The following is a 13,530-nucleotide window of genomic DNA, read 5'->3' on the forward strand; positions in this document are numbered from 1 at the left end:
TTTCAAAAATAAATTGCAAAGAGGGATAAAAAGAGATGGGGTGGGGGGAGAACCTATGGATTAAAAGACACAGCTATCTATACTAACCAATTGTAGTGGGGACCTCATTTGGATACTTATTCAAATTGTAAAAAAAAAATTATCAGGACAATCAGAAATGTTAACTCATAGATTTGATGTTAAGAAACTATTAATTTTTAAGGTGTGATAATGGTATGGTTATATTAAAAAATGTTTTTTTTTTTTTTTGGAGATGCGTACTGAAATATGTACAGATGAAATGGTAGGATGCCTGGGATTTGCCTCAAAAATAAAAGAGAGAGAGGGAAAATGGGTGAGAATATAGATTTAAAAAATTAGCTATGGATTGTTGATTGTGGAAATTGGATAATAGGTACACTGGGGTTCACCATATGTTTGAAATTTTTCCTATTGAAAGATTAGAGAGAACAGCCATTTTCAAGCGGTGTGCCACAAGAATTTTTTAAAACATGCAGCACCTGACTATTTAGTCAGGGCACTGACCTCTTTCCCCTTAAACTGTCAAATAAAAAGAGGCAACAGCCAACACAATAGCCGTCTGATGCAAATGAATCAAAATCATGCCCATTTATTGTCAAGTTGGCCAAAAAGATATTTTTCGGTGTGCCGCAGAATTTTAGTAATTAGCTTGTGCGCCATGAGATGAGAAAGGTTGAAATCGATGACATGAATTACACAGAAGTCACAATTTCCAAAATTACTAAAAAGCCGTTGAATTCTCATTCTAACAAAACAGAATTATTTGATGTCTTAGACATCAATAATGATAAGAACGTAGTCACATTTCCGTTATAACCATTGGTTGCCTAAATTTGGAGTGTTTCATTTTAAAAACTGCACCCCGAGCCAACTCACCCGCTCCCTGACTATCCTAACTGAAGAATCAGGATTGAGGGGTGCAAACTGGGGGGGGGGGCTGTTCTCTCCAGAAGAGAGACTGACAGATGGCCCAGGACTCGGGAAGGGGAAAGGAGAAGAGTTCTCAGATGCGGAGGAACTTGAAGTGGACAAAAATCACTCCAGTTCTGCAGAGAGGGACCGGTGGGGAGCAGGGAGCAGGACCGAGCCACCAGCAGGCGAGCAGAGGAGCGGCGGGAACGCGGCCCAAAGTAATGACGGGCACCCACGGGCGGGCTCGCTACTCCTTCAATCCAGCCACCTTCCCGGGGTCACGGGTTCTTTCCATATTAAAGCTGTTTTGCTAGACAAAGTTATTTTAGCAGACGGCAGTTATCAGGTCCTGGGGAATTAGTTCTGAGTTGCGCTTCAGATACGAAACTGATGCCACGGGCCGGCCATCGGGCCGGGAAGTTTGAGTGACCGGTGACGAACTGCGGGGCTTGAGCCCCCGACGCTCCCTTTCATGTCCCCCACTGACGCTGCCTTGCGCTCCTGAAGATAATCAGCTAAGGGTAAGCGTATCGTCTGCGATGATGGAACAGATTTTTTTTTTATGTGAAAAATTACAAGTGTATAATAGCTTTAAATTATAATTTCGGTCCACATTCTTTAAAAATGTGTACTAACTCTTAAAAACTGAATTTATCAGGCAATATCCCAAGATACAAGAAAAGCCAAATAAATGCCCAAAGTATTGAGGCCTCAGGAAGGAGCTAAGCGATGAGACTGGGGAAGCTGAGCCTACCGGCCTCCTTGAAGCTGTTATTTGATAACTACCATCTACAGCTGAATGACTTTGTCGTATCTTTTCTCGTCACTCTCTGTTCAGTTTACATTAAGCATTTTTCTTTAAGGTGTTGAGAATGAACAAAACATGGGCCGTGGTGTTGGGCAGCCCTGGTTTGGGATACCTGCTTCTGCCTGGATCTGGGATCTTCTCAAAGTCACAGTGAAATGCGGATAACGACATCTACTTCCCAGGGTTGCCGGGGAAGGAATGGATGAAACAGCGATGCAGAGATCACCGTCAGGTGCCTGGTACTCCACAGTGTAACTCGCTTCCTGTGGATGGGTGCAGCAGAGTACTTCCAATACTCTGTGACTTATCATGACACCATCGGGCCTGTCCGAAGCACTAAGTTACCAGAAGACTTCGACTTCTCTTACTCTGCCTTTTTCTCTTTTAATGTCATATTCTATTTGAGTGCTAAGCATGCAAGTAGGTACCATGGAATGTAAACAAGTGAGGAGACAGAAATGTATTGTGAATAACATGTGAGACAACGCTGTGACTCACACGGATGAACTAGCTGCCTGGCTGCACAAAAGAATTCACATGAACACATTTGAAAAGAGGCTTAACATAGGAACAAGCTATTTTAATCAAGCAAAAACAAATTTATATTCATTATTTCTAAAAATAAAATTAGACTTTTTCCAACCCTTAACATCTGTATTTAATAATATCTTCTAACCAAAATACAGATGCTACAACAGCAAAGTACAATATATCTTGTACAGCATACAGTATGTTCACTGTTTACACTTACTTGAATTCTAGTTGGTCGTTATGTACTCAATGCATACTTAAACATCACTCATAATAAAGTTTTCACAATTAACAAAAAACGTGACAAGGCTGTCTTAAAACGGCTCTGCTATAAATTGTGTAGAATATACAGAATTACAAAGTCAAGTATTTTTTATCAAAATATACACCCCTCCCTGAAACTAACACAAGCTGTCAACATTTTAAACGAATAATACAATTATAGAAAATATTTGCAAAATTATTTTTTCATGTATAAATATTCTGCCATATTTACTTTGGTCTAGAATTATCAGCATACAAGTCCACTTAAAAAATATCCACATGGAAGGGCTGGGAGACATCACTACATGGAATAATCTCATATTTGGAGTTACCTCAAATCAAAATGACTAAAATACACAATTATTTTTCTCGATTCATAATCCTAATTGAGATAAAACAAATTAGTAGATCACCAGATTGCTTATTCAGTATTCTAATTATCAATTCAAAAGTGATTTTCATAAGCCCTTTGTGACTATCTCTTTAACAAAACCCGAATGAATAGTGCAGGTATACATATATACAATGTGTAAAATAAAGTTGAATTTGCTTGCATTTTCCCCTATTACATAATACTGTATGTAAGTGAATGTAGATGAACAAAATATAAATGCAGATACAATATTGGGGTTACTTAACAGCAAAGTACTATGGTATTAAAAGGTCAGCTTTGATCATGTCCTTTCCTGGGTGTGTAGATGCTTTCTTGCCCACCCAAATCCATATTAAGTCTTCTTCATGGAGACATCACATTTGGAGAGAGAAACTGGAGTCCTCTGAGCTACTTCTTCTTAATGGTAACCTTGCAACCTTGGATAACCTTGGGTTTCCATCTATCAAATCCCATGAACACGAACAGCTGCAGGTCACCCTTGAACCGATTTCTGGATTCTGCTCATATCGGTGATCAAAGAATAGGAATGTTTTCTCTCTGCCTCCTACTGTGGCAGTTTAAAAAGTAAGAATTGTGAGTTCCAGCTTCCCAGGGCCTAGTCCAGATGATGGACTACCTATAGGGCAATTAGACTTTGAGGGCAATGTTGATGGTGTGGGTCAACATAAAAGAACATTAAAAAAGGGAAGTGGGTTTTTTAGCAAGGGGGCTAGATGTCTGCAAACATGAAGACAAGGCATCTGACTCTGTGGATCTGTTTCTGAGTCATATAAGTGATGGAACCTTATCATTCTATCTCCCTCCTCACCCCCAAACAAAGCTACTGCTTGAGGCAAGGAAGGTCCTCCCTTCCTGTTGCCCACTCAAGTCCTTCATGGTTGAGGCAGGGTGTGTGTTTCTGTTGCCTTTTTATACTAGTATATAGTTGTGGGCTGCACCATCTCCGAGAAAGCTAATCATTGTAGGGATTAGACTTTCTGTCCCTTTCAAGTGGCTGGGCACTCACTACAGCATGTGTGCCTTGCACTAAATTTCCTAGACACTCCTTCAGTGGACTGGGAGGTGTCAGGTTTTACTTGAACCCTGGAGACTGGTTAAGCCAGCCTGGAGCAGACCTCCACAATTATGGCCTTGTGATGGATGGAAGACTGCAGGGAGTTTAAGAATCTGACCCTTCTTCATTTTCTGAGGTGAGGCCATTGCAAAGTAATACACAGCACAGGTAATCACAGGTAAATTCTGGGAAGGCTTTCCCCCATAGATAAGGCATGACCCATGTTTTCTGTGACTTGAATAGACCAGTTCTAGTAACAGCTCAGCCGTAACTTCGAGAGAACAGCATTCCATCCAGAAGCATACACATGCTCATAAGTCAAATTCAAAATGCTTCCTACTGATTTTTACACCAGTCCTCATTATTTGCAGATCTATTGCTCACCATTATAATTCTCTACTGGGGACATGGACAGTTAAAAGTTACAGTGATTTATATATGTATTTTACAAGGTTTGTGTTGCAGAGAAGTAGTTCTAATATATGAATGTCCTACTTAGGTTACTCATTTCACACATATTTTTAGCTATATTAGTAAGTATTTAATATGTACCCATTAAATTTAAACAATTTTCAATAGTGCAGAAGCTGAATGGGAATGACTGTCATAGCTCATTTACCTTTGAACTTACTTATGAAGATGACATTTTCATGATGTCTGACCCTATTTTCTCCAGTGACTAAAGACAGTTTAGCAGCCAGTTCCTATTAGCACTTACCGGAAAGTTTTAAATTAGGCTAAAATTAAACTTTTTTTTTTTTTTTTTTTCCACTGGCAGAAATACCACAGCTAAGAACTTCATAAACTTTCACAAGATACTTGGGATATTGGCGGAGTCAGCTATTTCATTTTTGCGCACTTTGCAAGACGTTAATGCTAAAACCCAAAGTAGATGTTGGGATCCTTTTTCTGGACTTTTCACAAATGAGATTTTCTTTTTTACAATTCACTCCTTCATGACAGTTATGTGAACAAAACTAAACTAAAAAACAAAAACAAAAAGAAAAGAGCTAACTAAAAAAACAAACCAACCCACCAACTTATATTTTTGAAGCTTTGCCCTAAGTATCAGCACTCAGAGGACATTTCCAACAATGGTCTGTATGTTATCCTTTTGGTCACTGTCTTCTGAATCCATGAAATGTGGGTTCTCCAGTGGGTCTGAGTTTTCGTGGTACACATCGCCTTCAATTTTTTCCTGCTGACTTGGGCTTTTGAATAAGTGTTTCTTCTGGTGCATTCCGAGGGCGGCAGCCGTTTTGCAGATTTTGGGGCACTGGAAGCAGGCGAAGCCCTTCCCGTTGTGCTCCCGAATGTGCCTCTGCTCGTGATTCCTTTTCGTGGAGAGGTACAGAAAGCTCTGGAAGCAGAACTGGCAGTGGTAACGCTTTTCGCCAGTGTGGATCCTTTCGTGGATTTTCAGGGTCTCGTTCAGCGTGAACGCCTTGTTGCAATACTGGCAGATGAACTCCTTGACGCCCAGGTGGATGCGCTCGTGTTTCTGCAGGTTTCCTTGCACCGAGAAGCACCGCCCGCAGGTCTTGCACTGGTAGGGCTTCTCCCCGGTGTGACACCTCATGTGCATCTTGAGGGTGGAGGGGCTCTGGAACTGCTTGGCGCACAGCTCGCAGGCATAGGGCCTGGCGGTCAGATGCCGGTGGGGCCTTCCTAGGCTGCCGGCCCCCGACGCCTTGTCCCCGCCGCAGAGTTCACACTGCAGCTTGGGCATCTCTTTATTTTCCTCTTCTTCAAGGGCTTTCTCCTGAGGAGACTTCCCCACGGCGCAGTCCAGTTCGGCCGGATATTTACACCTATTGCTTGGGCTCCTGCTTTCACGTTCCTTCTTCCAGGTGGCTTTCCTCATTTTTCTCAACTGTCTGGATTTCTTTTTGGGTTTGTAGTTGTAGTAAGGGCGCCATGGTTTGTCGGTGGAATCCTGGTCACTTGCGTCGTCGAACATTTCACTCATCTCCACACACTCGGATGGGCAAAGCCCAAGCGGGCTGTCCCCCCTGGTGTCCAGGTTGCTCTGCGGTGGCAAAGTCTCCTCCTGCGTTTCATACTTGGGTTTTCTCCCTCTTTTATAGAACAGTTTAGATCCGAGGATATGCCTTTTCACAATGGCTTCATTCCCGATTTTGACTGTTATTTGGCAAAGGGGCGCAACGTTGCTGTTTGTGGAGGTGCCGGGGAGAGCAGGCTTCGCAATGTAGGTCTCGATTTTACTGGTTTCTTTAATGACATTTGTCGTTTTGCTCAGTGACCCTCCAGGATCAGCAGCATATTTTGATTCCTCTGATGTCTCTCCCTTGTTACAGGGGATGCTTTTCTTTTTCTCCTTAATACTTTTGGGTCTGCTGACAACTCTCCCCACCTTGTCTGGCTCAGGTTTGCTGTCATCTTTTCTGGTCTGACTGGCAGCCGGGTCTGAAGGGGCTCTGTGGTTGTTGCTGGACATGGCAGCCACAGTGGTGCTGTGCATGATCACCGACGAAAACTGGCTGCTGTGCACAATGACCGAGGGCGCCGGGCCACTGTAGCTGATCACAGACGCTGAGTTCTCGCCACCGTTACTCAAAGACACAGCAGGCACAGCCCCGGCCGGGGGCTCAGAACTGACAGCGTTTTCAGTGGAAGAAACCGACACCTCTGCTGAATAGAAGTTATTGTCAAGATCAACTTTCAGGGCCTCTTCTCCCCACTTGGTCCCCTCTGCCTTTTGGACGCTGGCAGAAGTGGGTCTGTTCTGACCTGTGGCTGTTTCCAGTGGGACAGCTGGATTGTGGGTCACAGTGTGCACACTGTCCTGGAAATTCAGAGTAGGCAATTCAGAGCTGCGTGGATTCTGAATAACATAGGGACCAGCCGCAGGATCGCTCATTGGGTTGTTTTCTCGAGCATTCTCATAGGAAGAATTTCGGTAACTCTTATAAGGAGCCCTCTTGCATTTCATAGGCAGTAACCTATAGAGTTTATATGGATAGACGCTAGGTTTCAGGCCTCCATTTGCTGTTTTCTTACTGATGGAAAGTCTATGATCGATGGCATGGAAAGACTTCTGATGGTTTTTGAGTATATAGTAGGTCATGAAAGTTTCAAGGCAGAAAATGCACTGATACCGCCTTTCTCCTGTGTGCCAGATCTCATGTCTCGTCCTGTACTCAGCCAATGCAAACACTTTGTTGCAGTAATGGCAGGGATATGTTCTCCTCCACGAGTGGACATTTGCATGCCTGCGGAGGCTGGATAAAGTCACATAACTACGCTTGCAGACAGCGCAGCTGTAGAGCATTTGCCCATTAACAAATTTAACCAGGTGGTCCATTTCTGGCAAGGTGCTTGCGGCACTGGAAAACTCACCAATCCTATTTCCGGATAATAAAGATCCCGGACCTGTGAAGGAAGCTCCGTTCTGCCCAATGGTAGGATAGTGTTCTAAAAAGCGCTGACTTCCCCCTGGGCCGGGCATGTGGCTGGACCTCATACAGATCTGCTCGTGCCGATCCAGTCTGTTCAGGGTGCTGAACTCCTTGTTGCAGTACTTGCACACCAACGGCTCCTGGGTTGGCTTGTGCAGCTGCATGTGGGCACTGAGCAAAGTGCTACTGTCAAAGGACTTGGAGCAAGAGCTGCAGTTGTAAACGAGAGGTGGAACCTCAGCTGCGGGCGGCCCGGGGACGTCAGAGGATTCATTTCCATTTTCCCCAGGAAGACGGACATCCCCCTCATTGTTGGGAGATTTTGAACCGGAGAGGACCGCAGCTGGCTGCGGACTCCTTTCTTGGTTGACCTCCGCGTTGGTGACTGGAGGGGGGGGTGTCTTTTCTGTGGCTGGTTCAGAATCCTGGGGTATGGAGAGTGTCTTTGGCTTCCGGCATGTTTTCGGTTTTGCGGCAAGAGCCTCACCGTTTTCTTTGCCTGTTTTAGCAGGCGAGCTGCTGGGACGGTCACACGCAGGCTGGCTTCGGTACGCCTCGGCCACCGAGGAGACGGCATAGGAGTGCTCGGCCAGGGTCCTCACGGGCTCCGCCTCGTGGCAGACGTCGGTCCTCTCCAGGCAGAGGCTGGCGGTTCTCATGGAGTCGGAGACCTTTTTGAAACTCGCCCTCAAGTCCAGCGGAGAAAACATGTTATTACTATTTTCCGTTTCGATGATGGAAAAGGCATTTGTGATCCTTGGCCCGTTAGTGATGGCTGGTTCTTCGTGCCGTTTTTCATTCTTTTCTTCTTTAACCATGCCTTTTTCAGTAATGCAGTACACATAGGGGCCCGGGGAGTTCGAGAAGTTGCGATCGGTCAGGTCTTCCAAGAAGGATATTCCCAGCTTTTTCCCTGCAGCTGCAAGATCGGTGACTGTTTCCTGTCTCTTGACGACGACCGTGGAGCTGTAGATGTAATTCAGGATTTCTGTAAACACTTCTGCTTTGAGATCATCCAGCTCCAGGACGTGGCTGGAAATACAGATTGTGTGGCTCCAGAAGATGTTTTTGAAATAAAGGCTTGAGGCAGCCAGGACATTGCTGTGGGCTTTAAATTTGGTGTCTTCCACAATGATGGTGACATCACATAAAATGCCCCGGATGCGCTGCTCATTTAAAATGGAGAGCACTGTGTCACTGTGAAAGTCGTCCTTGAGGTCCCTGGAAAGGGACATGACTGTCATCTGAAATAAGAGGAGAGAAGTGGTCAGAGACCCTTCCACAAGGAGCTTCTCTATCTCTAGATTATTTTCAGCCTCTTTGCGTGAAAATACAGGCTTTGATATCATTCTGCTGTTGCTTCCAAGGCTTGGAGTCAACATGAGACGCTCAATCTTTATCTTGCCCCAGCCTGTTTCTCACACTGTTGCTACAAGTTATTATAGCTGCAAATCCTCTCAGAACTCTTTCTCCAAAGTGATAGCTATATACACATGTTCAAATTTGAGGAGGGTTCCCCACCCCAAATGGTAAGGGCCTCATCATCACTGCAGGCTGCTGCACTGAACTCCGAGAGATGGGCAACGCCACGGTCCTGCCATAAGCCTCTTACCTATTTTCAAAGATAGCCCTGATGATCTGATCCAAATGCAATTCATGAAGCAGGAAGGTGGTTTTTCAAAAGTTTCCCCTAAGTAAGCAGGACCTGTATGTAAAGGTGTTGCTCACTCAGAGAAGAAACAAGATCTGGAGGAGCTGTTCCTGATTTGGGGCTTCCAAGGGTCTCCCCGGGGAAGTCACAGTCTGCACGACCAGGTCTGACCACCAGGGGCACCCTGCCCCTCTGCGGGACCCATCCCAGTCCCTCTCTGACTCTCCTTTCGTTACAGCCAAAGCAGACCGGGGTTTTAAAAACAACTCTGTGAGGTACCGAAGACAAACAAAAAAAGGAAACCAGGAAAGTATGTTGCTGAGTCCACAATACTGAGTCTAATCACAGGTTTCTAAATGAGCACAATTTAAAGGCACAGTGGCTCTGCGTCTGAGGACTCTCCCTCTGTTTCTCCCAGGGGCTATTTCTCGTTGTTTTCTGCGTATGTTCTAGAATCGTCCTGGAATGGCCAGAGCCCGCCCTCCACTGCCCTTGTGAGGGGCAGTCTAAAGCAGCGGCTTTCGCACTTACCTACAATAAACACGTGGTGCATTAGGGACCTAAGACACAAATGAAATTAAAATTTGACCCTACCGTGTGTGACAGTCTGTTCTATCAGCTTTCATTTAAAAAATGCTAACAGCAACTCGCTAAATTAATTTCACTGCATTTCAATACATCACCCCTGTGGTTAAAACAAAACAAAAACTCCCTCTGGTCTACAGGGCACACTAACCCGGTATTCATTCAGTCCCTCTATCCCCGGCTGAGTGACATCCAGCCAGCCCTATAGCTGGATGCTATTTCTTTAACTCCTGGTGGCACTGTCTTCCCAGCACTGGAGCAGAACATTTAGCTCCCAGCACTGGTTCAGTTGGAAAGGCCAGATGGCCACATAAAGAACCTCTTTTTACCTTTCTGCAGAGCTATTATAAGCTATGCCCATTATGTTACTTAGCATCTTTCATGTGAGGGTCCATGTGATAAATTCTTTGACCTCATTCAGCCATAAGAAAAAGTACACTTCTAACTAATGAATTCTTCATTCAGTTCAGACAATGAGAACACTTCGACTCGCCCTGTTTCTCTTAATTCTTGAGACAAGTTACAGCTAACTTTTACCATCACCACGGAGGCCATCGTGAGCCTGGGTTTCTGGTGTGGCTACTGTCTCACTGTCTGTATTTAACGTTAGTTCTATTTTTAAAAAAATATATCTTGAGAGATATATTTATATATAAAAATATATATTCAGAGAGAGGAAGGGAGAGGGGAGAGAGAGAGAGAAACCTCAATGATGAGAGAGGCACTGATCGGCTGCAGCCCGCAACCTGGGCATGTGCCCTGACCGGGAATTGAACCCTGATCTCCTGGATCCTAGGTCGAAGCTCAACCGCTGAGCCACGCCCGGCTGGGCACGTTAGTTCTTCTAGAAAGACAGCTGCCTTTAAGACAGCTGTTTACCCTGCCTTTACCTGTAATCTTCCACGAATCTTTTCTAGAACTCTGGGGGGAGGGGGGGTTAATCTATAAATAAAAATGAAATAAAATGAAGTAAAATCTTAATGGCTTCCTCTATGCCCCTGAAGGGAGGGGGGTCACCCCTGAACAGATCAGAGGAGTGTGTCCTTCACTAGGTTGTAAATAAATGACAAACTCTGCCAGGGTTTCTTTTGCCTTCCTTGAGGTCTCTCTGTTCTGAGCCCCTGAAGGATCTACCTTCTCTCCCGACTCATGTTCTGATCCAGTTTGGTTTCTGTAAGGCCCGTATGTTATATACATTATTTCAATTCTCTGCCCAGCCTGACTGATAGTCTCAGATCTGGCAAAACACATGCCACGTGATTAAAAAAGCTGGCTTCCCTCTTGGCTTAGTTCTAGGCTGATGGCATCTACTTTGTCCTTTCACCTCAAAATCACTGCTTGTTCCAAAATACCCCACTTCACAGCACTCTGAACCTCCCACGAGGCTCTACCTCCATTTGGGGACTACAGTATTTCACATCGAGCTAATATAAATACTCCAGGGTGTCAGATTATAAGCCCCACTCACTTCTGTGGGGTTCTCTGATTCTTTCCTTAGATTGCCCAGTTAGAATGGTTAGCAAAAGGCAAACTGTTAACACTGAGTAAGATCTTAGTCTCATTTATAGTTAGAATAACATATAGTAACTAAGTACTGAGAGTTCATTGATACAGTTTCAGATTCCAGGTTACAAATAACCTTTAAGGAACTTCCACTTACCAAGTTTTAGTGTGGTATCAACGAATATCCACAAGTAACTGAAAAGGCTATTAAAAAACTCCTTCCTTTTCCAACTACCTATTTGTGTATGGCTGGATTTTCTTTACAACTTCAATTAAAATAACATATTATGAATGAATTCAGCAGCAGATATGAAAATCCAGCTGTCTTTCTAGTAAGCCAGACATGAAGGATATTTGCAAAAATGTACAATACCACATTTCCCCTGTGTATTTTCTGCTTTAGAAAGTTATTTTTAAAAATAAAATGTTATTTTATCATGCAACTGGGTTTTATCATAGTAATTTTTCATAAGTTAATAGGTTTTTAATTCTCATTTTAAATTTTGAATATGATAAATACTGACAGCTATAACTCGGATAAACAAAAGCTTTTGGGGTCCTCAATGATTTATAAGCCTGTCAGGGGTTTCTGGCACCAAAAAGTTTGAGAATTGCTACTGTAGCCTACACAAAAATGTTCAAAATAATTTTTAAAGAAATTATTTAAAAATTATTTTACTCAATAAAAGAAATTATATATAAGCCTGAAAGAACTAAAGACAAAGTAAATGAAAGTGTGGCAAAATATAAGGCAGAGATCTCCAGGAGACAGGAGAGACCAAGGGACAGAGAAACACAGATAGACACACCCAGTCACACAGATACACACACACTCCAATTTTCCAGGTTAAGTCCTCACTTACTCCCCAGAGCTCTCTCCAACAAACTTACTCTCCAGACTCTCCAGAGCTCTCTCCAGCAAACACTGGAGGCCTTTTCAGAATAGGAGGGAACACAAGGGCCACCAACCAAACTAGAATCTCCTGCCCCTTCATGCTGCTCTCCTGACCCCCACCATCTCACTCCCCGTAAAAGCACAAGTCTGGCCCTGACCACTCTGACCTTCCCACCTGCTACTTCTCTCTGCCTCCCCTACTGGCCTCCTTACTGTTTCTTGAAGAAGCTGGGCATGCCCCACCTCAGGACCTTTGCACATGCTGTTCCTTTGTCTCGAATGCATGTTCTTACTAGATACCTACAGGGCTCCCTCACCTGCTCTGCATTATCAAGCATCACCTTCATGGTGAGGCCCACCATGACGACCTTATTTTAAATTGCAACTCCTCACCCCAGCACTTACTCCCCAGTTGTTGATAGGTTCCTGAAGACTGCAGCTTTAAGCAAAATGATGTATAAGGAAACCAATTTTACCCTAGGCTAACTGATATAAACAAGAGCTAAGTTCCTACGGCATATTTCTGGTCACAAAAACATTACCAAATTTCTAAATAAAAACCCAAAACATTTTTAGTATTAATCATTAAAATAAATGTGAGCTATACATACATTTAAAAAAGGTTTAGAAAAACAACTAAGATCATTCTTGTCCAACCCACTCATTTCAGTCCAGGGTGGTGGGTGGCCAGAGCCTTTCCTGGCAGCTCAGGGCACAAGGTGGGACCCAACACTGGACAGGATGTCCTTCCATGGCAGGGCGCTCTCACACCCACACCCACCCACATCCAGACGGGGACAATGCAGACACACCACTTCACCTCACGTGAATGAGGGAGGAAACCAGAGTGCCCAGAGAAAGCCCATGCTGACATGGGGACAGTGTGTAAGCTGCAGACAGTGGCCCCAGCCGGGAATCGGATTGTTTTCTCGTCACTGTTATAATGAAACCTTATTCGAGGACTTGCTGCACTTGAATTTGAGCACGGCTGAGAAGCCAGGTGGGCCGACAGTCCTTTCCACACTGCACTTGGGGGAAGACTGTTCCTTGGTTTGCAGGCCGCTCCCCTTTTCTGTCACTGCTTGCACCCTCGCCTTCCGAGTCTCAAAGGTTAGCTTGATCACAGCTTTGTTGGCCTATATGATTTTATCCATTCATCAACTAAATTAGCCTCCTCCCCACAATATCCTGGATACTGCTTTTAGTATTCTGGGGTTGAACTTGGAAACAAAAGAAACAAAGGTTGTGGGTTCGATTCCTGGTCAGGGCACATACCTAGGTTGCTGGTTTGATCTGTGGTTGGGGCGCGTACGGGAGGCAACTGATCGATGCTTCTCTTGCATCGATGCTTTTCTCTGTCTCTCTCCTGTCCTCTCTCCCCAGAATCAATTTTTAAAAAAACATATCCTCGGGTGAAGATTAAAAAAAGAGGAAACAAATTTTTGGCAATGATCTAATTCCCAGTATTTCCAGCTTAATTAAATCTTCCCTCC

The 13,530-nt window shown here is 44.2% G+C and overlaps 1 protein-coding gene across 9 annotated transcripts in view; it reads right to left on the minus strand.

Moving 5' to 3' along the window:
• Nucleotides 1–255: 255 nt before the first annotated feature.
• Nucleotides 256–13,530, minus strand: part of ZBTB38 (zinc finger and BTB domain containing 38) — a 99,953-nt gene continuing 86,678 nt past the window's right edge. For all 9 annotated transcript variants that reach the window (XM_081160558.1, XM_081160555.1, XM_081160559.1 and 6 more), the window contains one exon: nucleotides 256–8,647. In XM_081160558.1, the coding sequence (XP_081016684.1) occupies nucleotides 5,060–8,647 (3,588 nt within the window). In that variant the 3' untranslated portion in view covers nucleotides 256–5,059. The remainder of the gene's footprint in view (nucleotides 8,648–13,530) is intronic.

This window comes from Miniopterus schreibersii (genome assembly GCF_964146895.1).
Source record: "Miniopterus schreibersii genome assembly, chromosome: 15".
Taxonomy (NCBI): Eukaryota; Metazoa; Chordata; class Mammalia; order Chiroptera; family Miniopteridae; genus Miniopterus; species Miniopterus schreibersii.